The sequence below is a fragment of the Melospiza georgiana genome, chromosome Z (assembly GCF_028018845.1).
Source record: "Melospiza georgiana isolate bMelGeo1 chromosome Z, bMelGeo1.pri, whole genome shotgun sequence".
Taxonomy (NCBI): Eukaryota; Metazoa; Chordata; class Aves; order Passeriformes; family Passerellidae; genus Melospiza; species Melospiza georgiana.
The window spans coordinates 34,583,232-34,605,100 of record NC_080465.1 but is presented as its reverse complement, the minus strand read 5'-3'; the positions used below and the strand labels follow the sequence as shown (position 1 = coordinate 34,605,100).

Here is a 21,869-nt window from a genome sequence, read left to right as displayed (position 1 = left end):
TGGCAGATCAAAGTCTTTGGGGAGATTTCAAAACCTTAACCTGGGCTTAGTTTTTGCATCTGATCTCTATACCTTCGTTAGTTGCCAGTGCATCTGCACCTCTGACAGCATATAAAATAAGCCCTGCTGATGATTAGAATGGTTTTCTAACACAGCTAACATACTGAAATAGCATGAATGTCCATATTCTTTCAGAGGCATCCTCCATCCATTACAACTTTCTTGAACATATATAGCTGTTTGGTTTGACCTTCTTGCAGTCAGTTGCTTGCCATTTTCCTCGCTTCTGCACAAATACACAATTTCTTCCTCTCACTGAAAAGTGGTAGGAGCCTCTTCTCCAGTTTATGTAGGTTACAGGCTCTCCTCCATTCCACTCCCAGTGTCCAGGATTGACTTGGTCATTCAAACCTGTGTGAAATCAGTAAGACAAATCAGTGGTGTTTATTGTCACTGGAGCCAGATGCCAAGAGAGTTATGCTGTTCTATAAGTTGTTCTTTATTAAAAAATGCATACAGTTGCATGCTGAGAGAAAACATCTGATAGAACACAAGCAAAACACAATTTATGATTTAATTAGTTCACTTGAATCACAGTTAGTGCCATATGAATAAAGGAAAGCGCACTTCTCTGCAATAGTGCGTCTCTAAAATGTTTTTTTCTCCTTTCATTTATTGCATGTCTATGACCTCATAGGCTTCTCTTTCGATACTTGAAATAGCAAGGAGTCTGGGCAGCATCATATGCCTTCAGATTTCTTCTGAATATAAAATTCTACAGATCTTTATGGACATGATTTACACTGTTTAAATTAACACTTGTAAAACTAGTTTGTGTTAATTAGTACAATAGAAAACATATCTTTTCCCCTAGCCTCTAAGACCAATAGGCATGGCATAATTTCAGACATGACTTGTCTTCTTGTGAGAGACCATAATTGGCATAACAATCTTGTACTCTTTATCTTTGTCAAATAAATTTACTTCTTTCAAGTTAGCAGAATTATGATACCATTAAACATGATCCAAAACTAACTGTATTTTTCTAAGTTAATTTAGTATACCTAGTAGGTCCATCTCAGCAAATTACTAAGAGCTGATAATCACAGTCCAGAATCAGAGAGAAAGAACAACACTGAGGACAGTGTAGCAGAAACGAGGTTAGAAAAAAGCAGTACCACTAGTATATGAGCTAAGGCAGTCGTTCACAGAAAGGATGCACTAAGACCCATCCAAATTCTTTCAATTTCTCATTAAATATTAAGTGCCTAATAAGAAGTAGCTAAATCTGAAATGATATGATGAAATTTTCTTTAGCTTATCATCTAATTAATTAATAAGATTTCTAACACAAGACAACCCCATTAAATTAGGAGTAACAAAAATAATTATCTAAGTTAAAACAAAATAAAAGAAAAAGCTAAATTAGGGATAAATATAATAACAGTTGAAAGAAAGACAAGATAAACAAAATTGTAGGAGCTGGAACTATTTTCTTCAGCTTGTGTCAAAATAGGAAAGGTTTCAAGGCAAAAACAGTCCAGCAACAGACATCATGATAAACACATCTTTTTGATAAAGACTTATAAAAGTAGCCAGGTAAATTATGGCTTTTTGGTTTATGCCTTGCACTGAAATAATAAAGCAGCGGAAATATGAGAACAATACAGTGTTTGAAATCTGGGCTTGAACTGCTACAGCAGTTTCTGCTTTTCAACATGCACAGTAACTGCAATCTGCAGAGAGAACTTGCAGCCAATATACTTGCCTATCCAAAAGGGCATCTTCCCACTGAAGTCCCACAGCCACTGCATGTGTTGTTCATTAGCTACACTTGTTAGACTCCCCAGGTACCTAAGCTCAACGAGAGAGGGCAGAGTAATTAGCATTCCACAGAGTGACAGACAGCTCCCATCAACTTATCAACAATGGGTGTTGATTCTACTATAAAGCATATAAATAATGAGTCACAGGAAAACCACAACTTACTGGCATGAAGGAATAATTACATGAAGATGAAGTCTTAAAATTGTGGATTACCTGGGGAGGAACCAAAGTCCTAATCTGGTTTCTCTAACAGAAAAATTAAATCAGTTTGGCAATTGAAGGAAATGTATACAGGAAATATGTGCCTCATACTCACAAACTGTGTTTTAAACTATTGGCACAATTATTGATACCTTATTTTCCATAAAATAATAAACATCCTACACTGAAATCCAAGCCACTGAAAGATACAACTTCATCTATCTGGTAATAGAGCAGGAGATATCTTTTTAAAATAATATTTTGACAATACTGAAGCCTTGAATAATACATTTAAGTGGTAATTTGGTTCTGAGAAGTAATGATAGTATCAGAAAATCATAGAATGTCCTGAGTAGGAAATGACTGAAAAGACCATCAAAGTCTAGCTATTGGCCCTGCACATGACAGCCCCAAGAACCACAAAATGAGCCTGAGAGCATTGCCCTAACACTTCTTGAACTCTGTCAGGTTGGTGCTGTGACCACCTCCCCAGGGAGGCTGTTCCTATGCCCAACCACCCTCTGAGTGAAGAACCTTCTCACTATATCTAATCTAAATCTCCCCTGTCAAAGTTACACACACATCCTCTAAAATCAACATTTGGGTTGTTGCATCATTCCCCTCCCTCCATTTCCTTCCTCTGCCTCTATCCCAACCCTTTATTTTTTGCATTTTCATCCTTTTCAAACAGAACATCCTCAACAAGCTGAGCTGTTCTGTTTCTCCATCCTCCTGTGAACCTGCACTCAGTAAATGCAGGTATCCCATGGGTTCCCCCAGTTGTTCATCACAAGAAATTTGCCATCTGGAAAGCAACACATTCTTCAGAGGATTATCTGCAGTGGCTATGCATTTAGTTCAAATTGGAGAGTAGTTTTGGTTTGTATTAAGCAGACTAATTTCTGAATTAAGTCAACACATAAGCTCTGTTCTGCATTTGTACTTATAGTTTGCCAGCTCCAAAGGAGGATTTGCAAAGTTTAGCCACTGAGTGGCCTTGCCACTGAGAAGTCTTCCAACCAGTACCAAATATACAAGCACCAGCAGGCTGTTCTTAAGCCATTTAGAGATTGGGCTAAATCTTTAGGCATTAAGAGACAAATGTCATTCTTCACATTTGCTGGGAACTGTCAGCCATCAGTGGCTCCACTTTCCTATTTATCCATCTTTGTGTCTGCATTGGTATATCACCTTTTTACATGTCACACCTGGTGTTGCCATCCCTCTGATGCTGAACATCGGGTGCTGATGTTTATTTTGTCCCATATTTTCTGTTTCTGACTGCTGCTCAGTCTAAAAGCGATGCCAACCCCTTCAGCCTCCCAGAATATCCTGGGTGACAGTTGATAGGGCCAGAGCAAACAACACTGTTCATAAAAACATTTTAACAGAGGAAAAAAAAAACTTTTCTAAAATTAGAATAAGTAAATGGTATTGTAAGGATATTTTACTAATTTCATTTCTTTTGCCAGATAACAGAGACAGAAGATCACTATTGTTCCAGATGAAGTGATAACTCTCTTCTTTAGGAGCTGGGGCAGCAACCAGGCCTGAAGAATGGCATGGCAGACTTGAGCTCACTATGGAGACCATGAGCAGATGTTAGAGTGAAAGCCCACCATTAAGCATGCCACCTAGTTAAAGATCCATGCCTGGAGCTCCATTCCCATTATTGCCCTGTATGTCTTCTAAGAGTACTTATCCCATGGATTTCATATGATGCCACACAAAGGGAGCAGGAAAAATTTACATGAGAATAATTCAAAGTAGTAGTCCACAATATTCTGCACAGTCCATACCGCACAAAATCTGGACCATTCCTTAATCTGGGCCCACAGGGCCAGGATATGAAATAAATTAATTGTTTTTTTCTGAGGGGGGATGCTCCTGCTGCAAAGTCATCCTCCATTATCCCTGCAGGCCAACCAAAGCAGGAGGGGATGGAGCTGCCCTCTGCTCCGTGCTGCACTCCATGCTGCAGTGGATCTGCCAAGGCCAGCAGGTCAGCTGGGTGTTAGCCCTTGCCTGTGCCATCACAGCTGCCCTGGGGCAGGCACTGTGCAGTAACAACAGGCCCATCAGGGGCACTCTGAGTTCCTGGGCCACCAGAGAACAGCATGGAAAGGTTCACACTGACACCTGTGTACACTCTCCTCAACTAAAGGTGTGGCAGAACAGCCTCAAAACTGTCTGGTAGCAGTCAGGATTGTACACCCACTGTGGTAGAGGCCCCCAAAACTGCACCCAGTGAAGGTATCAGCTGAGCTTAGCTCTGCCTCTCATCAGGGTAAGATGTGCCTGTTCCACCCTTGGGACAGGCTTCCACCCTTCTGGGCCAGTCTGCCAGGCATAGAATCTCTAGTGAGCTAGGAGCAAAGCTGTTACTCTGACAAACACTGTCGGGAATTTTCATACTCCATCTTCTCCTACAGACAGAGTCCAGGAAAGCAGGCATAGCTAATTCAGGTTGTCCTCTCAGGCTAACTGCTTCAGCAGCAGGATTCCATTCTGACTGCCAGGGGCTGTGGTTGCACTGACCAAATGGACCTGAGAAGAGGTTTGCACAGCAGTTTCTCTGGTATCATTACTAGGTGAACAAGAACAAAAATAGAGCATTTTATCTGTGTTCTGCTTAAGGACACTCAAAACCCAGGAACTAAGTAATTTACTTTAGGTGAGCATAAAGCATTATGCACCAAAAAGCATCAATATGTGTCAGTAACTGCTCTATTATTTATGACATACAGGCGTAGTCTGAGCAATAACAGTTTCAGACTTCAATCCACGTACCAGGGAGAGACTTCATCACTGTGAAAGGAAAGCACTACAGTAATTACAATTTAACCTAATATTTTCTCTGTAGGAGTGTTTTCTAAGTACAGCTTCACAAACACACAAAATTACTGAAGAGAGAACAACTGTTCTAATTGTTATACCTGTTTAGGGGGGTTGTGTATTTTAGGGAAATGCAAACCATCCTGAAAGAACATAGCACTTCCATAATGTTACTCACTGAACCTTGAGGCATAGGATCAGACACCGGAAATTACAAGATAATGTTATTTATGGAGTGTGCATCTAACACTTCCTCATGTAAATTAGTCAAGATAAAGAGTTATTATGCCTTATTAGGGAAAGAACCCAAACAAAACAAAAAACAAACACCAACCAAAAGACCAAAAGAAGCCACAACAAACCCACACACACCACTTTTTTCTGTGCTAAACCATCTATTTAAAATTGTTCCTGCATGCTTTATAATTTTTGTTATTGAGTCAAGAGCATCCTTTATCTTAGAGCAGTTGCACAAATTAAGGAAGCATTTTAGGTAGCTATTGACCTTGAAATATTATATGGAAATACTTAGCACAAAGACTTTACTGATTTTCTATTAAATTGCCTGATGCATTTAAGAGTCTTGTACCATTTTGGCAAATTTAACAATGGCAAAAGCACACTTAACTAAGTATGAAGGTCTCCATGGGACATAACATTTTATTTGAACTGCTGCAGTAAATGTGTGTCCTATTCTGATATTGAAGGGTGTGGGGGGTGACTGAAAGACTGTGCTTATCTCAGTCTTTTGTTTGGTCACCTAGGGAGTTATCCTGATGCCTTGAAATAGGTGTCTCGTGTTGCTTACAACACCTCCTATCATTCAGAACATTCAGATGAGAGTGGCAGACGTGATGCAGAGCTTGCAGAAGCCCTGCACTTCCAGACTGGCAGCTGAAAGCCAGACAGCATACACAAGGCCTTTAAAATTACTCTAGGTACCTGGATTCCTCTGCTGGAGTCACACACATATGAGTTAACCATTTAGAAAACCAGTACTAGAAGAGGACTGATGTTCCTAGGGAACACTGAGCCATCGTGAAGTAACTAATGTATTACTTTAGATGTGGTTCTGCCTGTAATTCCGAAGGACTGGGGCCACATGTAGCTATTCAAACAAAATAACATGTCCTGCCTTACACAGCTAGCAGTACAGGATCTGAAACCTAATAATATTTGAGCTTTAATTAAATGTTCAACTTCAAAAAAGATGAAGGTATAATATGACTAACAAGGCAAAAGACACAACTGTGGGTTCTATCTATGCAGTTCTTCCATCCCTTCAGTGGCAGCAGTGAAACCATCTCACACACAAGTGAGTCCTGCTGTACTGACCCTTGGGGAGGACATGTTCCTATTGGATAAACAAGAGCTGTGGCATAAATCATTGAAATTGCTTCTAAATCAGACTGCTGTGGGATCACTCAGCCATAATATCCCCCAGATGCTTCTCTTCAGGTTGCCAAGAGTCTCTTCATGCATACAAACAAAGCTAGAGAAATGAGTTCTTAAACCACCTTGCTCTCCATTGAATTGGAGAAGGGTTAGAAATAGTGCAAGATTTTCACAGCAATTAACTGAGATTCCCTGTTCCCCCATCCCATTTAACACTGATATATAGAAACTTGCATCAAGACAAGCACTTATTTTTGTCTGCTTCTACCCTTGAACATGAAAACTAAAGAAAAGGGTTGTATACCACCTGCAACAAATGCATACAATGTACATCAATATAAACTCAAACAGGCCTGCATTAGCCCATGTATATGTACTTATGTCTAGACAACAACTGCTTCCACAACAAATACATTACTGTGAAGGAACAGAATCATAAACTATCATGTTGAAAGGAACTCTAAGGATCATCTGGCAAAAGGACAGTCCAGACAAGATGGGCCAGCACTCGGTCTACCTAAACCTTGAAAGTGTCTGATGTTGGGGAATCTGCTATCTCCCTGGGGAGAATCTTCTAACGGCTGATCTCACAGTAAAAAAAAATTCCCTTGTGTGTACTTGGAATCTTCCCAGGAATAATTTGTTCTCCTAGCTGTTCATCTTTTCTGTATGACTCCTTGTAAAAAGGGAGTCACTATCCTCTTCTTAGCTACCCTCTAAATATTGAAATACAGTGAAAAGGGCTCACCCATGTCTTCTTTCTTCACATGGCAGGCTTTACTGTGCTTTGATCAACTTTGTGGCCCTTGTCCAGACACTTTTTAGCCTACTTCTGTATACTTTTTGTATAGCCTATTCCCAAGTCCATCATCTCACAATTGCAAGATTGTCTCAAAAAGGGTAGGGCAGGAGACTGTTAGTGAATCAACTTCAAAAATGCTTGGGCTCTTTTTCCTGCATAATAGAAAAATTCTAGCAAGACAAATGAATAGGGCTTAAAATTATGCCATTTTTTGTAGTAGTCAAAAAATTATTATTTTTTTCATGAAAGTTGGCTGATTTACTAAAAGCCAATTCTAATATTTTCATTTAATATCTAGTTTGTTGATCTATTGAAAATTGAGGGCTGATCTCCATGGTAGTTTTATTTCCCTGTTGGAAACATTTAAATGTCAATAGAATGCATATTAATAACAGAAACACTACAATTAGTGGTGGTGATGATTGCTGGAGAAGCTGGGGAAAAGCACAAAATAAAATTTAATAAGTTATGTACTTTTACCACATTTTAGCATGTTCCTGGAGCTGTACTCTTGTAAATTAGTTCCAGATGGAGGCAAGGAGTACTCCATTTACTAGGATAAATCTTCCTTAGTCTATGCTAGTATGACATTAATTGAATTAGCACTGCCGTAGGATTCATTTCCTTGTGGATTCAGTGATATGCCTTGATTTTCTGTGTAGCTTTTTTAACACTGTACTTTAGTTACTGTTGTTTACATTTATTTACTTTTAGTCCGTTTAGTATCTACACTGCACTATCAAGAAGCTCCCACCTACAAAAAATATGGGTCACAAAGACTACACTCTTTTAGAAGATAGGATACACCTCCCAGAAGAGTGACATATGGTTCCAAGAGATCAATTCACTATTGAAGCCTTCAGAAAAAAAAAAAAAATCACAATTTATAGCGTTGTTTGTTAACAAGTAGCATAATAAAAGCAGACAATAACAAAAAATTTCAGGAGCTGAAATAGTAAGTATACCAAGTGTTAACACAATATTTAGGGCTGGCTCACAAGAGGACATGACTTTTACACTTTAGTAAAGAATATCTTCCATCAGCTGGAAGGTAGTAGTATCAAGACTTTTCTTTTGACTGTTACCAAGACAACATAATCTGGCATAACTAAGTGGAATGAATCAATGCTTGTTATGCATGCTTGGCCATGATTCACTGTTCAGCATGTCCTTCCATTACTTTAGGAACATAAGCTGTTTCTATCATTTCTCACTCTTCCCTGTTTCAATTTTCCTTTGGAGTAATGGAGAGGTCTGTTTAAGCCCTTCCTATTTTTCAGATTGGTTTTCAACCTGGTGCTCACAATTCAGGACAAGGTACAGAGCATGCCTATCCTTGGACAAGCTTCACGATATCATGGCTAACATTTTTTTCCAGTGCTAACCTAATACCCCTAAAGCCAAAATCTCAAACATGTATCCAGAAAACAAGACTGACAGGTTTTTTGTCTCCTACTTTGAGACAGCTATTATTATTATTACTATTGTTGTCATTACTGTTGTTGTTGTTATATCCCTAAAAAGTCAGAAATACACTGTTAAATTGAATGTAAAAGTTTTCAAATAGTTACTGAATCTTCAAATCTGCATCTTCAGAAGAATACAGCGAGGCACATAGGAGCTGGCAATATTTTACCATTGCTATATCAAGAGGAGGTAGTGCCAAGGAAGTGGTGGGTAAGAGAGGATTAAATTCTGAGTCTCTACTGACTCCCACTTTCACTTCTCCTGAACTAACTCTCCCATTAGAAAAATATCCTCACTGCAGACGGACAGCTTTGGGAAACAACCACCTGAAGCATTATGAGACTAATATTTCTATGGTCCACTGTGTTTGAATCCCAGGATTTGTGCAATTTTGGGGGGAGCTGTGCAGAGTAGCCAAAGCTTGGCTTATCCAAATAAATTTGGTCTCAAGAGCATCATTTGTCTCAGGGCAACAGCGCTGTACAGCAAATGCATGATGGTCTCTTACTGATCTCTGCAAGCCTGAGCAGCGATGTTCCAGGTGACCTTGTGATTCACTACCAGGAAGTAGCAGCTGCCCTCATGGTAAGTCCATCCAGAGGGACATTTCTTCATAGTTACCTCCTAAAATAAAAGAGGAAGAGGTAAAGCAGACTTCTATCTATGCACAGATAGCCTGTGCACTAGTGTCCAGAATTAAACCAAGCATGAACTTTGGTGTCTATAAATAAAAATAGAGCATTGCTTAAAAGATTTAAACAAATAATGCCTGACAGAGGATCCTACAGTTTATAATTAGTAGTTTTGATGGTGACAGTAGGATTCACTTCCAAAATTCTTCTAAAGACTTTCTATTAGTTTGAACACCATTTTCTGTCTCCTGTACTCTGTACAGGAAAGCAGCGCAACAAATTTCAGCATGACATCTTAAGTGGTGGGGGGAAAGTATGTTTACATAATACCTAAGTAAGCTTATTTTACTAAATTCCACCTATTCTCCCACAGACTTCATTCACTGACTGTGTTATGTCCCCATTGTCCCAAGCACCACAACACTAGTGCTCATGTGGTTTGTCCAGGAGCACCTGAGGATGACAGAGAGAAAAAGGCAACCACAGCAGTCAAGTCCTCATCATATTCCTGGGAAACTTTTGTTTCCGCTGAAAGCAAACCTGAATCTGGTTAACATTTATGCCCTGTTCAAGTAAATAACAGGTCTTCTGCTATAGGGTATCACCAATCGTAGACTCCATGCTCTGATGTAGATAACTACACATGGCTGCTTTTTTACCTTGCCTTGGGAATTCCAGAATTTCCATGATATCCCATCACACTGAAATAATTTCTGTGTTCTTTCTTCATAATGCAAGAGACCCTTTAAATCTGGTGTACAAGGCTTTTGAAAAGTGTTAAAGTCCTGGAAAGAGAAAATGTCATTTGAGTATTTGAAGGAAAATAATTACACAAAGCAAGTGAAATGAAACAGATTAATTAGGTCTTATATTAAAATTGTATGCCATGAAAACTCTTCTAGGTGTTAAATCATTTTGGAAAACAACACGACTGAAAACAGATGGTGAAAATGCCCATGGAAAAAAGATTTCATACCTTATGTCTTGATCTTGGTTCAGCTGCAAGTTCTGCCTTATCAGCCAGTGGGATTTCTGTCTTCCTAGAGGAGATTACATTTATCTGTGGTTGTGCTTCCTTGTTGGTTTCAGCTGAGGAGGTGTCATCCTCTATTTTGAGTGATACAATCCCATGATACTTCATTTTACAGTATCACACAAGAACAGGAGAGAAAAAGGGTTAGTACATACAAGGAGCTCTTTAATTTAGTTTATTTAAACTAAATTAAAAATAATAAAAAATAATTATTATAAAAATTATCACAAATAAAGGGAAATTACACCAAAGAAAAAGAAAGATAGAAAAATAAAGTATTAGACATAACAAATTATTAGGAGTGATAAAGCCTAGAAAGAGCAGAATCAGAAAGAAATCATGGAAATATCCAACCAACACCCATAATACTCTTACTTTGAAAATCACATCTGTTTCATTTCTAAATACAGATGAAGGAGGAACCTGAAAAATGTAGAACAGAAGAATGAGATGGGATTATAGAAACAAGAAGACTTTATGCAACATTTATTACTAGGTTATATGTCATGCAGAGCATGTCTTGGTTTAGTTCTTTCTCTTTTAGTATAGAAGCATATAATTTCTGAAAGGAGCCATTAAAAAGCACAAATTACAAGTGTAATGCTCAGTGTTCATAAAAATAGATTCCAGTAATCTTTAAGGTCACAATAGCAGAAAGTTACTGAATACCTAACTAAATTAATATAGCTTAAGCAGGAGAATCAGTGGAAAGGGTTTAAATAACTATTCCATGTTAAAACTAACAGTATTTTCAGCTTTATAACTTCAGTACCAGATGCACAGCTTTGCCTGGTTCCACCAACTTCTAACTTACCCATAATTTTTATAAGATTGGGATTTTCATAATTGCTGAAGTTGCTTCATGCCTGTTTCCTCCCCCAAGTCTTGATTTTATTCCTCTCTTGCATACATGGATCCTCAAAACGTTTGGTTTGTTTTTTGGCTTTTTCCTTACAGTTTTTTTTTAAATAGCCCCAGGTCTGACTCAGAGCAAACTCATGTAGTTTATAGTTATTGTGTGATCAGATAGAATTGCTACAAAAATGACAGTTAAATGAAGATGTCACATCACAATAAATTCACAAATCAGTTCATCACTAAACTACAGAAGTGTCTTACTATTCTGCCATTTCCAGTTACTCTCAGCCTGGTCCTTGACCGATTCACCAAGCTGTGCTCCTGCCACAGATCCCCTCCATGCCCTCTCATCCCTTTGGAAGAAGGCAGTGGGATCCTTTCCAAGGAAACATTGCCAGGCCTGGAAGGTGATGAGGAGCCTGAGGAAACTGGAAACAGCGTGCCTCTCCCCCAGAAGTCATGCTTGCTTTGGCCAGAAGAATGGGAATAGCTGCATTGACCTGAAAGCATAGAAAATGGCAGATGGTCAGCTTTAACTGCATGAGCAAACTGGTCATGTTCACATGGGCACATAAACAGCTTTTCCTTAAAAGTTGGATGATTCTTTCACTTGAAGAAGTTGATTTGCTCTTTGTTCAGTCACCCTCATTTTTGGGGTTATCTATGACTGTAACCACAACTACTATCTCTATAAGATTTTATATGTGATGCATCTGTCTACCCACAGGTCAGAATTCAACCAAGCATCTGCTGAAAACACCTGCTTTCATTCTTATACTGGGCTTTGAAGTGCTGGGGTTTTTGGTCATGAATATACAGGTATCTTTAACTACCATTGATGATATTTCATCATCTCCAGAGAAGCTTCTTCTTGGAAATCCAGGATACTGTTGTTTCAAAGAAGTCGCTGCATTGATGAAGTCCTGATTTACACTAGGAATAATTAGAAGACAAATCTGAAATTTTAAAGGGGCTTCTTGTAACATGAATCCTAATTAATTGCAATATGGATATTTTGCATTGCATTGGATATTTTAAATATTGTTTCACTAAACACCAGAAGAAGAGACACTCTTCAGCAGTCAGAGGCTGCAACTGCTTTTCTAGTTGTTTCTATTTTTCTACCATTTTCCTATGATTCTCTTTCTACAATTGCCTCCTTTTTGGTGTGATTTCAGGCACTCCACATTTGATTGCTGAAAAACATAATGATCATGCAGCCTTCAAAGACTAAACTATTTGCTGTGAAGTTATGGACTGTGCTTTTTAAGTATTGGAAAATATATTGTTAAGAGATAGATTAATTTGCTACATTTCTTTTTGAGAGAAAAGTAAATCTCTTTTAGAGGGTGTATAACAACTAAATAATAACTGGGGGAAAAAAAACCTAATGGATCTAAACCAAATTTTCCCCACTTTAGAAAACGCAAACTGAACACATGTTGTTATGAAAAGTGGTTTCTTTCCTGGCATTTTTCTCCTTTTGTACTCGTTGCTTTTCTCATCCTGTGAGGATGCATATGATTTTGTGACAGAATAAAGGGCCTGCAAGTGTCAAGCCTGTTTTCTCTAAAAATAAATTAGGCAGTTTGGTCTAATGGTGAATGTTAGGAACAACTCATGGTTGAAAATAGGTAGCTATTCAGCCAAGATTGTCCCACCTTTTTAGTCACAAAGATCAAAAGAGAATACCTCCTTTTGAGTCCAAAATTTTCACTACAGCTTTTGTCCGTGTGCCAAGAACAGCATTCACAGGGGAGTTCAGAACTACTTCAAAGACTTCATCATCTTCCTCTAATCCGTCATAGGTAATTGCTATATTCCACATCTTGGTTGATACTCCTAACAGAAATAAACATTTTAATTACTCTTTAAGTGCTATTTCAATCAATCAGGGTGTCAAAGAAATAGATTAATTAACATGTCTGCAGCTAGAGTGGAGTAGATTGTGTATGCTATTGTACTCCTACTGACTGACTGGACTCCTGCTGTTCTTCCAAATAACATTAAGTTTGAATTCGTTCCTGGGCAATGATGATTCAGTTGAAGTGCATACACTGTAACAAAATGCTGCTGTAGATGTGCAAAATTGCACTGTAATACATTGATTTAGGACTTCCACTGATTTTCAAGAGAAAATGTATCATAGAGTTTGTATCTGAAAAGTTTAACTTTAAAGATGGAGCACTTATTTAAAATACCTGCAAATGGATCAAAAACCATGTTAGACTGAAGTGCAACCATTTAGGCAAATCTTACCATTGTTTTTTCTTGTTTCCTTGTCTTTACTGGGTAACTTCAGTATTGTATGTAAATGAAATAGGGCCTTGGACATCTTGAATACCCTAAGTTGTTCTCAGTTTTGTCTAAATTTGACCTGTGTCCGGGGCTTTACCTATAATGACTGAAGTCCTTAAAGCATCCCACAGATCAGCTCAGGGTGAGTCCTATCCAGCCTAGTTGTTGGGAGATCAGGAGACATCATATCAGCACTTTTGATATTGTAAAAAAAGTAAAAGACTGTGGGCAATCTCATGCCAAATAATTAGGATACCAATTCACTAAAGAAGCCCACAGCACTCCCAAAAAATGAGCTCAAGTCTTAAATACTATTCAGCTTCTCTAGCTGTAGATATGTAATAGATTTCATTCTCCAAAGCAAGAGGTTACTCTTCTAAAGTCAGTGAATTGATTATAGAATTACTCAGTACACTATTTCATACCTGGATCAAACTGAACAAGGTTGGATGGAGTCACTGTGAAGTCCTTTCCCAGCCTAGCAGATATTTCATTGACCTGAGAAGAAATCAAACAGTAAATACTACACTGTGACTCTTTTCACCAAACCACTGCACTCTGCTGCATCCAGAAGGTACTTTGGATGTCTCAAATAGACAGGCCAACCCATATATATACTTAGGCTGGGGAAAAAGATAAAGAGCTGAAGAGTAAACCTTCTTATGTGCAACTGTCATTCTGTTCTTGCTTATGGCTTAAAAAATTAATCATAAAAAAAAAATCCCTATCTTAAAGTTTTGCTAATTCCCCTCTGAGATTGCTATTTGACAACACCAGGTAACACTGCTGTTCACCATGCCTGGGGACCCTGCCATACCTGGCTCCTGGAAAAGCACATCCTGTCATCTCAGAAGAGCAGCAACAACTTGGCCATGTTTCCCTATTTGGCCCTTTGTGGTATCTTGAAATAAGCTTTTTTGCACAGAGCCTTCTGTCACTCCCAAAGACTCATTAGGATAAATGTGAACCCTACATATGTAAATACAGGGATTCCAGCAATTCCCTGAAATTTCACAGGAGGCACCAGAGAACACCAGTTTCCATACTGCGTATGTTTCCTGCTCTTGATGCTGGAATCAGTTTCACTGCTTCAAGTGACTGCTGGAGTAGAATCACCAAGGTCTGTGAAGGGTAGGACAAGAGGTTCCCCGAGGGCATCATTAGCGAAATTCCCACTCATTTCAGTAGAAGAAAAATCAAAATTATGTTTCTTATTAGGGCTATAATCCTGAGAAGCTCTGAGAGGGAAAAATGGTATTTCTCTAGCAAGGGGAGCTGATAAAATACTGGAATTTCCATTTTATGAGGAAAGATAAAATTTGTGAAGGCAAGTTGCACAAAACCTGCTTTACAAAATTATAGCCTGGAGCTTTCAGTCTAGTCTTTTTGACATTAGACAGAGGCAGTCATTGAAGGTACAGGGGAATTTCCCTTGGCTGTGGGCAGTAGGGGGTGAAATGGAGAAGGCTGCCATGGCTGTGTAGTTGAAGTACCTACACTTCCTGGGCTCCTCCAGCCTGAGAAGGCAAAACAAAAGCCCCAAGGCCCCAGATTGCCCAAAACCTGGATTTTAAAGTGGCAGATCCTGGAAACCAAGCTTCTGAGCACAGTGCCAGAGGAAACTGCCTCCTCTGCTTTTTCATCAAAACTGAAACGCTGCTCCAAAACATTCCAGGTTTGGTTAATTAGTATTTCTACTTAAGACTCAAGAAATTTTGTCAGAAGTATTTCAGCCATCTGTAGTAGCAGGGACAATGTCCCAGTAAGTATGGATTGAATCACATGGCCTCTTTGATGATTATTGAATTATATTTACATCTGAGGAATAAAATAACAGGCAGCACTTATTATTATTAAATTAGGTTGTTGGCTTTTGGCTTTACCTTCACGGTTATGAAGGCAGACTCCCCCAGGTGTCCTGCCCTGGTGATTTTCAGAGACACCACTCCTGTGTTTTCACACACCTCATATTCAGTCTGTAGCATTTCAATTCGAGACCACCGTAGCTCCAGCCTGTGGGAGAGAAAGGAATGTGAGTTTAGAGCAAAGCCACCTGGCCAGCTGCCCCCAGCCCCTGCTGCTCAAGGGCTGTGTGAGGAGTCTTCTCTCCCGACTGCTGATTTAGCCAATACACATACTGAGTCTTTGTCTCCAAATTAACATATTTGTGTGATTTAACTGATTAGGAAGAGGCAGTAATAAATCTTCCAGTCTAGCCCTGATGTACCCTAAGCCAAACTTGAGCCTTATTTTACAGCCAGAGGGATTCTGCAGTAACTTTGAGAAGAGCAGTTTGTCCATTACAAAAATAGGCCTAGACAAGTTAATCACTGTTTATCCTGGTTCCCTTTAGCCTTGCAGTTTTATTATACTCTCACTCCCCAGTCTTTCCTCAGCAATATCCTCCTTTCCACCCATCTGCCTTCATGTATCCTCTATCTCTCATCCTGAAGCACACAGAGTATGCTCTAGGACTTTTCTGCCTCTGTGCAAGGGACTTCTTCCCTTACTTTAGTACTTGGCACACTTCACTCTTCAACCTTTACCCTATCTGATTCCAGGTGTCTTATGCACTGAATTTTAGAATTTTTTATGGAGGATGGGGGCAGTGAACCTCAGAAGACTGTGTGCTGCACAGGATCGCCAATAAAGATCTTTCTTTGTTTAGAGCTGTAATAAAAATTAGTAAGATTCAGAGAAGGATGAATGAGATTGCAAAGAAGGAAAATAAGCTGAGATATATACAATTTGTACTTTACTAATACAAAATTCTAGGCCTTTCACAGCTGACTAGCTCTATCACCAGTGGAAGTTCTCTCCTGTCCTCCTCTACCCTCTGATTCTGATTTTGTGGGAAACCCATTTGGAAGCTGATTTGCTTTATTTTTGCTAAAGAGGATGGATGTGCCAGATGTAGTCCAGCAGCATTCAAATAAAAGCTGGGACATGAACAATAAATTGTGTATTTTGAAACAGTTACCATTAGGTGATAACTTACTTTAAATTGAAAAAATACCTCATAAGCTTTTAAATCCAATATTAAAATGCTATTTTTCACTAAACTTCCCCTTTGATCTACTGGCAGATAACTTCACTGAAACACTTATTTTCTGCAAAAGAGTTTTTTCTTTGCTCTTCTCTTAAAGCTGTGCTATGCACTGTCATTCATTTAAAAGGAGCTGCATTTTCCGTGAAGTGGCATCACATAATGGTGATTTTTCATCTGCAAGCCAGCACAGAGCAGCTTGGCTGTCCATGCTCAGATGTGTTTGTGTATGGGGACATCTTTTGGCACAGCACATAACTGCCTAAATGCTGCCTCCAGCTCAGCTCGGTCCCTGTCCTCTCTCCAGTGTGCAGAGAAGTGCTCTGCCCCTGGGTACAGCTCTCTGCTTCTCTTTCTTCACCATGAGTCCTGGTTTGTGAGCAGCCATTTTAGCCCAGAAAAAGCATGTTGGGCTTTTTGTTGGGTTTTTTTTTTTTCCAATTTTTTCTGATTAAATAAGTTGGTTGAACACTTAGCCCTATTTTCAGGAATAAAAAGAAGCATTGCCTCTACTGAAGAGCTATTTGCACTTCTGGCTTTTATCATCAAAGCCCAGTTCAGATGATATTCTAATTTTTCTACATGAGGCTTATGGTATGTCACAAGGATATATTGGATGGTGTGCCTAATACATGCAGTGGATGACAAAGGTGTTGTGTGTTCTCCACCTTCTTTCAGTGCTCTTTTGCAGAAATATGGCACTCAGCTTTGTCATTTGAGAGCATCCCATCCACTGTAATGTCAAGCTAGTGAAAAATGCACTGCCATCAGCTAAGGGCAAGAGTGACCTGCAGCTGCAGGACCATGTTCATGAAGCGGTAGTTCCATCCTTCAGCATGCAGCATCTCAGATATCCAAATGCCCAACCCCACTAAATGCATTATGTTTCCTGGTGAAGGCCTGGAGGCCCTTGAGAACTGTGACACAGTCTAACCTGCAGCTCAACCCTTGCTGAGCTTCAAGAAGGCTTCAAGAAGGCTTCACCTTCTTGAGGAGGAGAAATCTTCTCTACTCTTACAAAAGCAATGGCAGGTTGAATTGTAGCTATGTCCATGTCTGCGTGGCTTCAAGCCCAGCACCTGTTCATTTGCCCCAAGGGGTGGCAAGCACAGCGCAGCACAGCCCATGTCACCAAGGACTGGAGCTACCTTTGGGGTGCTGCAGAGTTTCCACTGGCATCTGTCACTCGAAATTCCAAGCTGTCTGAATTCACTTCTCGTGATTTGTTGATGACATAAAGTATGATTTTGCTGTTTAAATCCTTTTGGCTAAATCCATCCTGAATGAATCCACCTAGGAAAGACAAATGGTATGCAGGTGAACGAAAATCCTGCTAATAAGAGCCATGTAGATCATATAGACTCTTTTCAACTTTTCTTTTAGTTGAGTATCTGAACTTTGAGACATGTATGTTTACAGCTAAACAGCAATATCTGTTCATTATAAGCCCCTGCCAATTTCTTTATGTGTAACCTGTTTATCAAAAGGCCAAGTTCAATATTAATCTTTTTTTTGATAAAAATAAAAAAGTTTCTCAATAGTTATTAAAAATTATCTTAAACTCTTTGAAGATTCATAACAAACTTAAGACTCAGGTTTCATTGTCAAAGTTTTGTTATTACAGTCAAACTTTGCCCAAAGTTTGCCAAGAAATTTTGATTCTATCAAGCAAATATTAATAGGGTAGGGTTTGAAGTCTGGTCTGGTATGGCCCATAATAGAGATTATAAAAGAAATCACCTGTCGTTATATTTTCCAGGAAGCCATAATGAGGACCTCGCAAAATCTTAAAAATTATTTTGTCATCTTCTGTATCGGGGTCAGATGCCCTCAGGGACCTGGCAGTAATATAGATACCATAATTGCCATTCTTCAGCAGTTCCACGTCAGAAAAACAATGGAGATGAGTAATTTTTGGTGCCATTTTGTCCAAATGATCCACCTAAATCAAAGTTAGACATTCATTTTATAACATCAGGATATTCTCTGTCCTGCTTTTGCTGAAAGAGCAGTAGCCAGATCAGGGTGGCAATATCCACTTTGGCTCACAGTCTGCTGCAGACCCCTGAGTTCTAGGTAAGTTGTACTTCACATGAAAAGTTTCCAGGTCCAGATTACCCATCACTTGCCACATGTAGCAGGGTATAGTACACTCTGGGGAGTGAAACACAAATTCTATATACCTCTGACCTTATGTCCCACATTCTCCATAGCCCTCTTTGTTTATGTAATTTTCTTCACAGCAAAAGATAACTGCGATAAAGGTTTGTCACCTCTTTTTTGTAATAACAATTCCATCTTTCACAAATTCTGGTGAACCTTCTAGCAGTCCACAATGGTTGTTGCTGTTCCATATATCACTCTCTGCTGAAGTAGTATTCCTCACTGGTTGTATAACTTGAAACTTTGTCATCAGGAAATATTAACAGTCTCTTCATTAGCATCAGGGTTTTGAAACACAGAATTCTGACATGCAGTGCAACCAGACATACTTTGTGTACTGAACCATGCCACATAAATAGATACAAAAAATCACAGCAAACAAATCTGAGCCTATGACAAAGTATGAAGGACTTGAAAGCACAGGAAACGGGAAGTGAACAGAAAGATTCTAGCAAAGAAAGAAGAATCAGAGCATCTTACACAGAGAGGAAAGCTCAGAGAGGACAGGATGTCTAGGTGGGGAAGCAAAGTGGCTGTAATTCAGGATTCCTGTGACATGAAGATCAGCAATCATACTCACACCCCCATATGTGCAAATCACAGGATCAGGCACCAAGTGGGAAAGCAGAGCAGCAGAAAGTTCTATCCTTCCCATAGTGAAGATTCCTATGTAAAAACTTTAGCATGCAAGTATTAAGTATTTACTTGCTTATCTTTATGCATTTGGTAAGTAGTTAGTTCCCCAGGTTAAAACATACAAGCTACACAATTAAATCAGAGACTACAGCAAGTACCAGCTGTCATCACAACTGCTACATTTTTGGCTTTATCATCCTATTCATCTCTCTTAAGTAGGTCTGTGATCACACTTGCCTGAATGGTGAATGTCACTGGCTCGCTCCGCACCCTCCCATTCACGATGAAGCCTTGGTTAGTCCTATCCGAGGCAACAAATGTAAATCTGTCAGTCTGGGAATTCCCACCTCGGTGCTTGTATGCAACATCCCTGTTGTCCACATCTTGCTGTGTGAAATTGTACTGCAGTAGCACGGTCCCATTATAATAGAGATGACCGTACTGGGGGAGCTGAGCCAAGAGGAAGGTAAGGTTTTCTTTCGCAGTATCTGGGTCTGAAAGCTGCAGTACATCAGGAGTAAGAAGTGCCATAGCTCCTTCAGTTAATCTTAACCCCATGTTCCTAGATAGAGTGGGCAAAGCCTGGTCAGCTGCCTCCAAGGCAATCTTGAATGTCCCATGCTTAGTCCTCAGTCCATTGCTGATGATGAATCTGGCAAAGAGAGGCAAGGCAGTCTTCAGCATCTGTTCTTGATTCAGCATGTACTGAAAGGAAATGATAATGCAGACCTTTACTACAGGACTTGCCTGTGTTGATACTGCAAAAGTAGAAGAGCTGGGTGAAGCACAACCCCAGACACTGAGTGGAGTGGATGTAAAACATAAAAACATGAGAGCAGACAGCCAGGTATTATGACGGGAGTTACAATGCACTGGCAGGGTTTGAGCAGATGCCAGAGGAAAGGCCTTGAACATCAACAGTCATAGCGGAGCTGATCTCAACTGGAAGCTGAGGTACAGGTGGAACAGATCTAAGAGGAAAGGCTGTCAGGGGGGCTTATTGTAGCTTCTGGTGTACATATTTTATAAATCCTTAAAATTTATCTTCACTTGGTTACCTGGCAGTAGCACCTACATCTTACAGAAAGATGTATGTTAAGTGCATGACCTGCCAGGTTTTGTTTAGTTTGGGTGTCTTTCTGTTCACTGTTACAAATCTTTTCTACCCAATGCCCCCAAAGCTATCTGAAAAACCATACTGGAGAAAGATTCAGCCTTATCTCACTTCATGGGTTTGTTTAGGCACTAACTCTATCTTTAAATTTTCATCCATTCAGTAGAATATGATTTATGTTTCTTTACAGAAGTCATGCAAAATTTCACTGAAATGCTAAGATATTGGGCAGAACTGTACAAGTTGATAGGATAATTTTAATAACGTAGATATCCATAGCATAAATTTATCAAATGGTCATATCTGTACAGCTCTTCTTCCATGCTGGGAATTTCTATCAATAGCCACATAATTTCTTGTTGTTCTCTCTCAAGAAGTGATGTCAAGTAGTGATGTTTCTTTAGATACACTAAAGATTTGATTATTCACTACACATAGTTTTCCTTTCAAAACTAAGAGAAAAGCTTTGGCGAAAATCTGTTGGAAGCTCTGCTAGTTTTGACGGGGGTACAGTTAATTTTCTTCATAGTCATTTGTATGGAACTATGGTTTTGATTTGTGCTAAATACAGTTAAATAGTGTTGATAATATAAGGATGATTTGGTTACTGCTGAGCAGTGCTCATACAGCATCAAGGCTTTTTCTGCCTCTTACACTGCACAGCCAGTGATTGGGATGGGAGTGCATAAGGAGCTGGGAAGGGGCATAAGACAGCTGACCCAAAGGATATCCCAGAAAATCTAGTGGCATGCTCAGTGTATAGAGCTGGGGGAAGAAGAGGGAGGGAGGGAGGGAGGGAGGGAGGGAGGGAGGGAGGGAGGGAGGGAGGGAGGGAGGGAGGGAGGGAGGGAGGGAGGGAGACGTTTGGAATGCTGACATTTGTCTCCTCAAGTCACTCTGTGCGTGATGGAACTCTGCTTTCCTGGGGATGGCTGAACACCTGCCTGCCCACAGGAAGCAGTGAATGAATTCTTTGTTTTGCTTTGCTTGTGTGCACAGCTTTCAATTTACCAATTAAACTGTCTGTATCTAAACCCATGAGTTTTTTCACTTTCACCTTTCCAATTCTCTCCCCAGTGCTACCAGGTGGGGAGGGAGCAAGCAGCTGCCTGGTGCTTAGTTGCCGGCTGCAGTAAAACCATGACAGAAGCCTACCAGCTGGGTATGGGCTTTTGCCATATGTGTGACAGCATGGTCTGCAGAAATTTATTACTAAATTTAGTTGTGGGAAAAAACAAGGAGAAAGCCAATCTTTTAGCCTTTAAAATTCATCTTTGATTTCACAGGCAAGATAATTATTTATGTATTTTCTTCTGAAAATAATTACATGGAACATTTTCATGCCTGAAACAAAAACTTTTGAGGATATATGAAACTAAAAATTGCTCTGAAAATGTTTCACCATCCTTCATGTCCCATCAACTTATAGCATGTATGAGTTACTCTTTCTACATAAGTTTCAGTGGTTATGCTGCACAGTACATGCAAAAATATTTTGTAAGGTGGTTTTTCACCCAGGTTGGTTCTGCCTGAGTCAGAGCAGAGTCTAGTGTGCAAAGAAA

General features: G+C 39.5%; 1 protein-coding gene across 1 annotated transcript in view; it reads right to left on the bottom strand.

Moving 5' to 3' along the window:
* Positions 1-211: 211 nt before the first annotated feature.
* Positions 212-21,869, bottom strand: part of FREM1 (FRAS1 related extracellular matrix 1) — a 56,472-nt gene continuing 34,814 nt past the window's right edge. Inside the window, exons 24-36 of the mRNA XM_058044090.1 lie at positions 19,431-19,845; positions 18,135-18,336; positions 17,543-17,687; positions 15,232-15,361; positions 13,774-13,846; positions 12,743-12,892; positions 11,312-11,550; positions 10,568-10,615; positions 10,136-10,294; positions 9,819-9,944; positions 9,036-9,151; positions 1,769-1,854; positions 212-411 (exon numbers count right to left, since the gene is read on the bottom strand). Coding sequence (XP_057900073.1) covers positions 212-411; positions 1,769-1,854; positions 9,036-9,151; positions 9,819-9,944; positions 10,136-10,294; positions 10,568-10,615; positions 11,312-11,550; positions 12,743-12,892; positions 13,774-13,846; positions 15,232-15,361; positions 17,543-17,687; positions 18,135-18,336; positions 19,431-19,845 — 2,089 coding nt within the window. The remainder of the gene's footprint in view (positions 412-1,768; positions 1,855-9,035; positions 9,152-9,818; positions 9,945-10,135; positions 10,295-10,567; positions 10,616-11,311; positions 11,551-12,742; positions 12,893-13,773; positions 13,847-15,231; positions 15,362-17,542; positions 17,688-18,134; positions 18,337-19,430; positions 19,846-21,869) is intronic.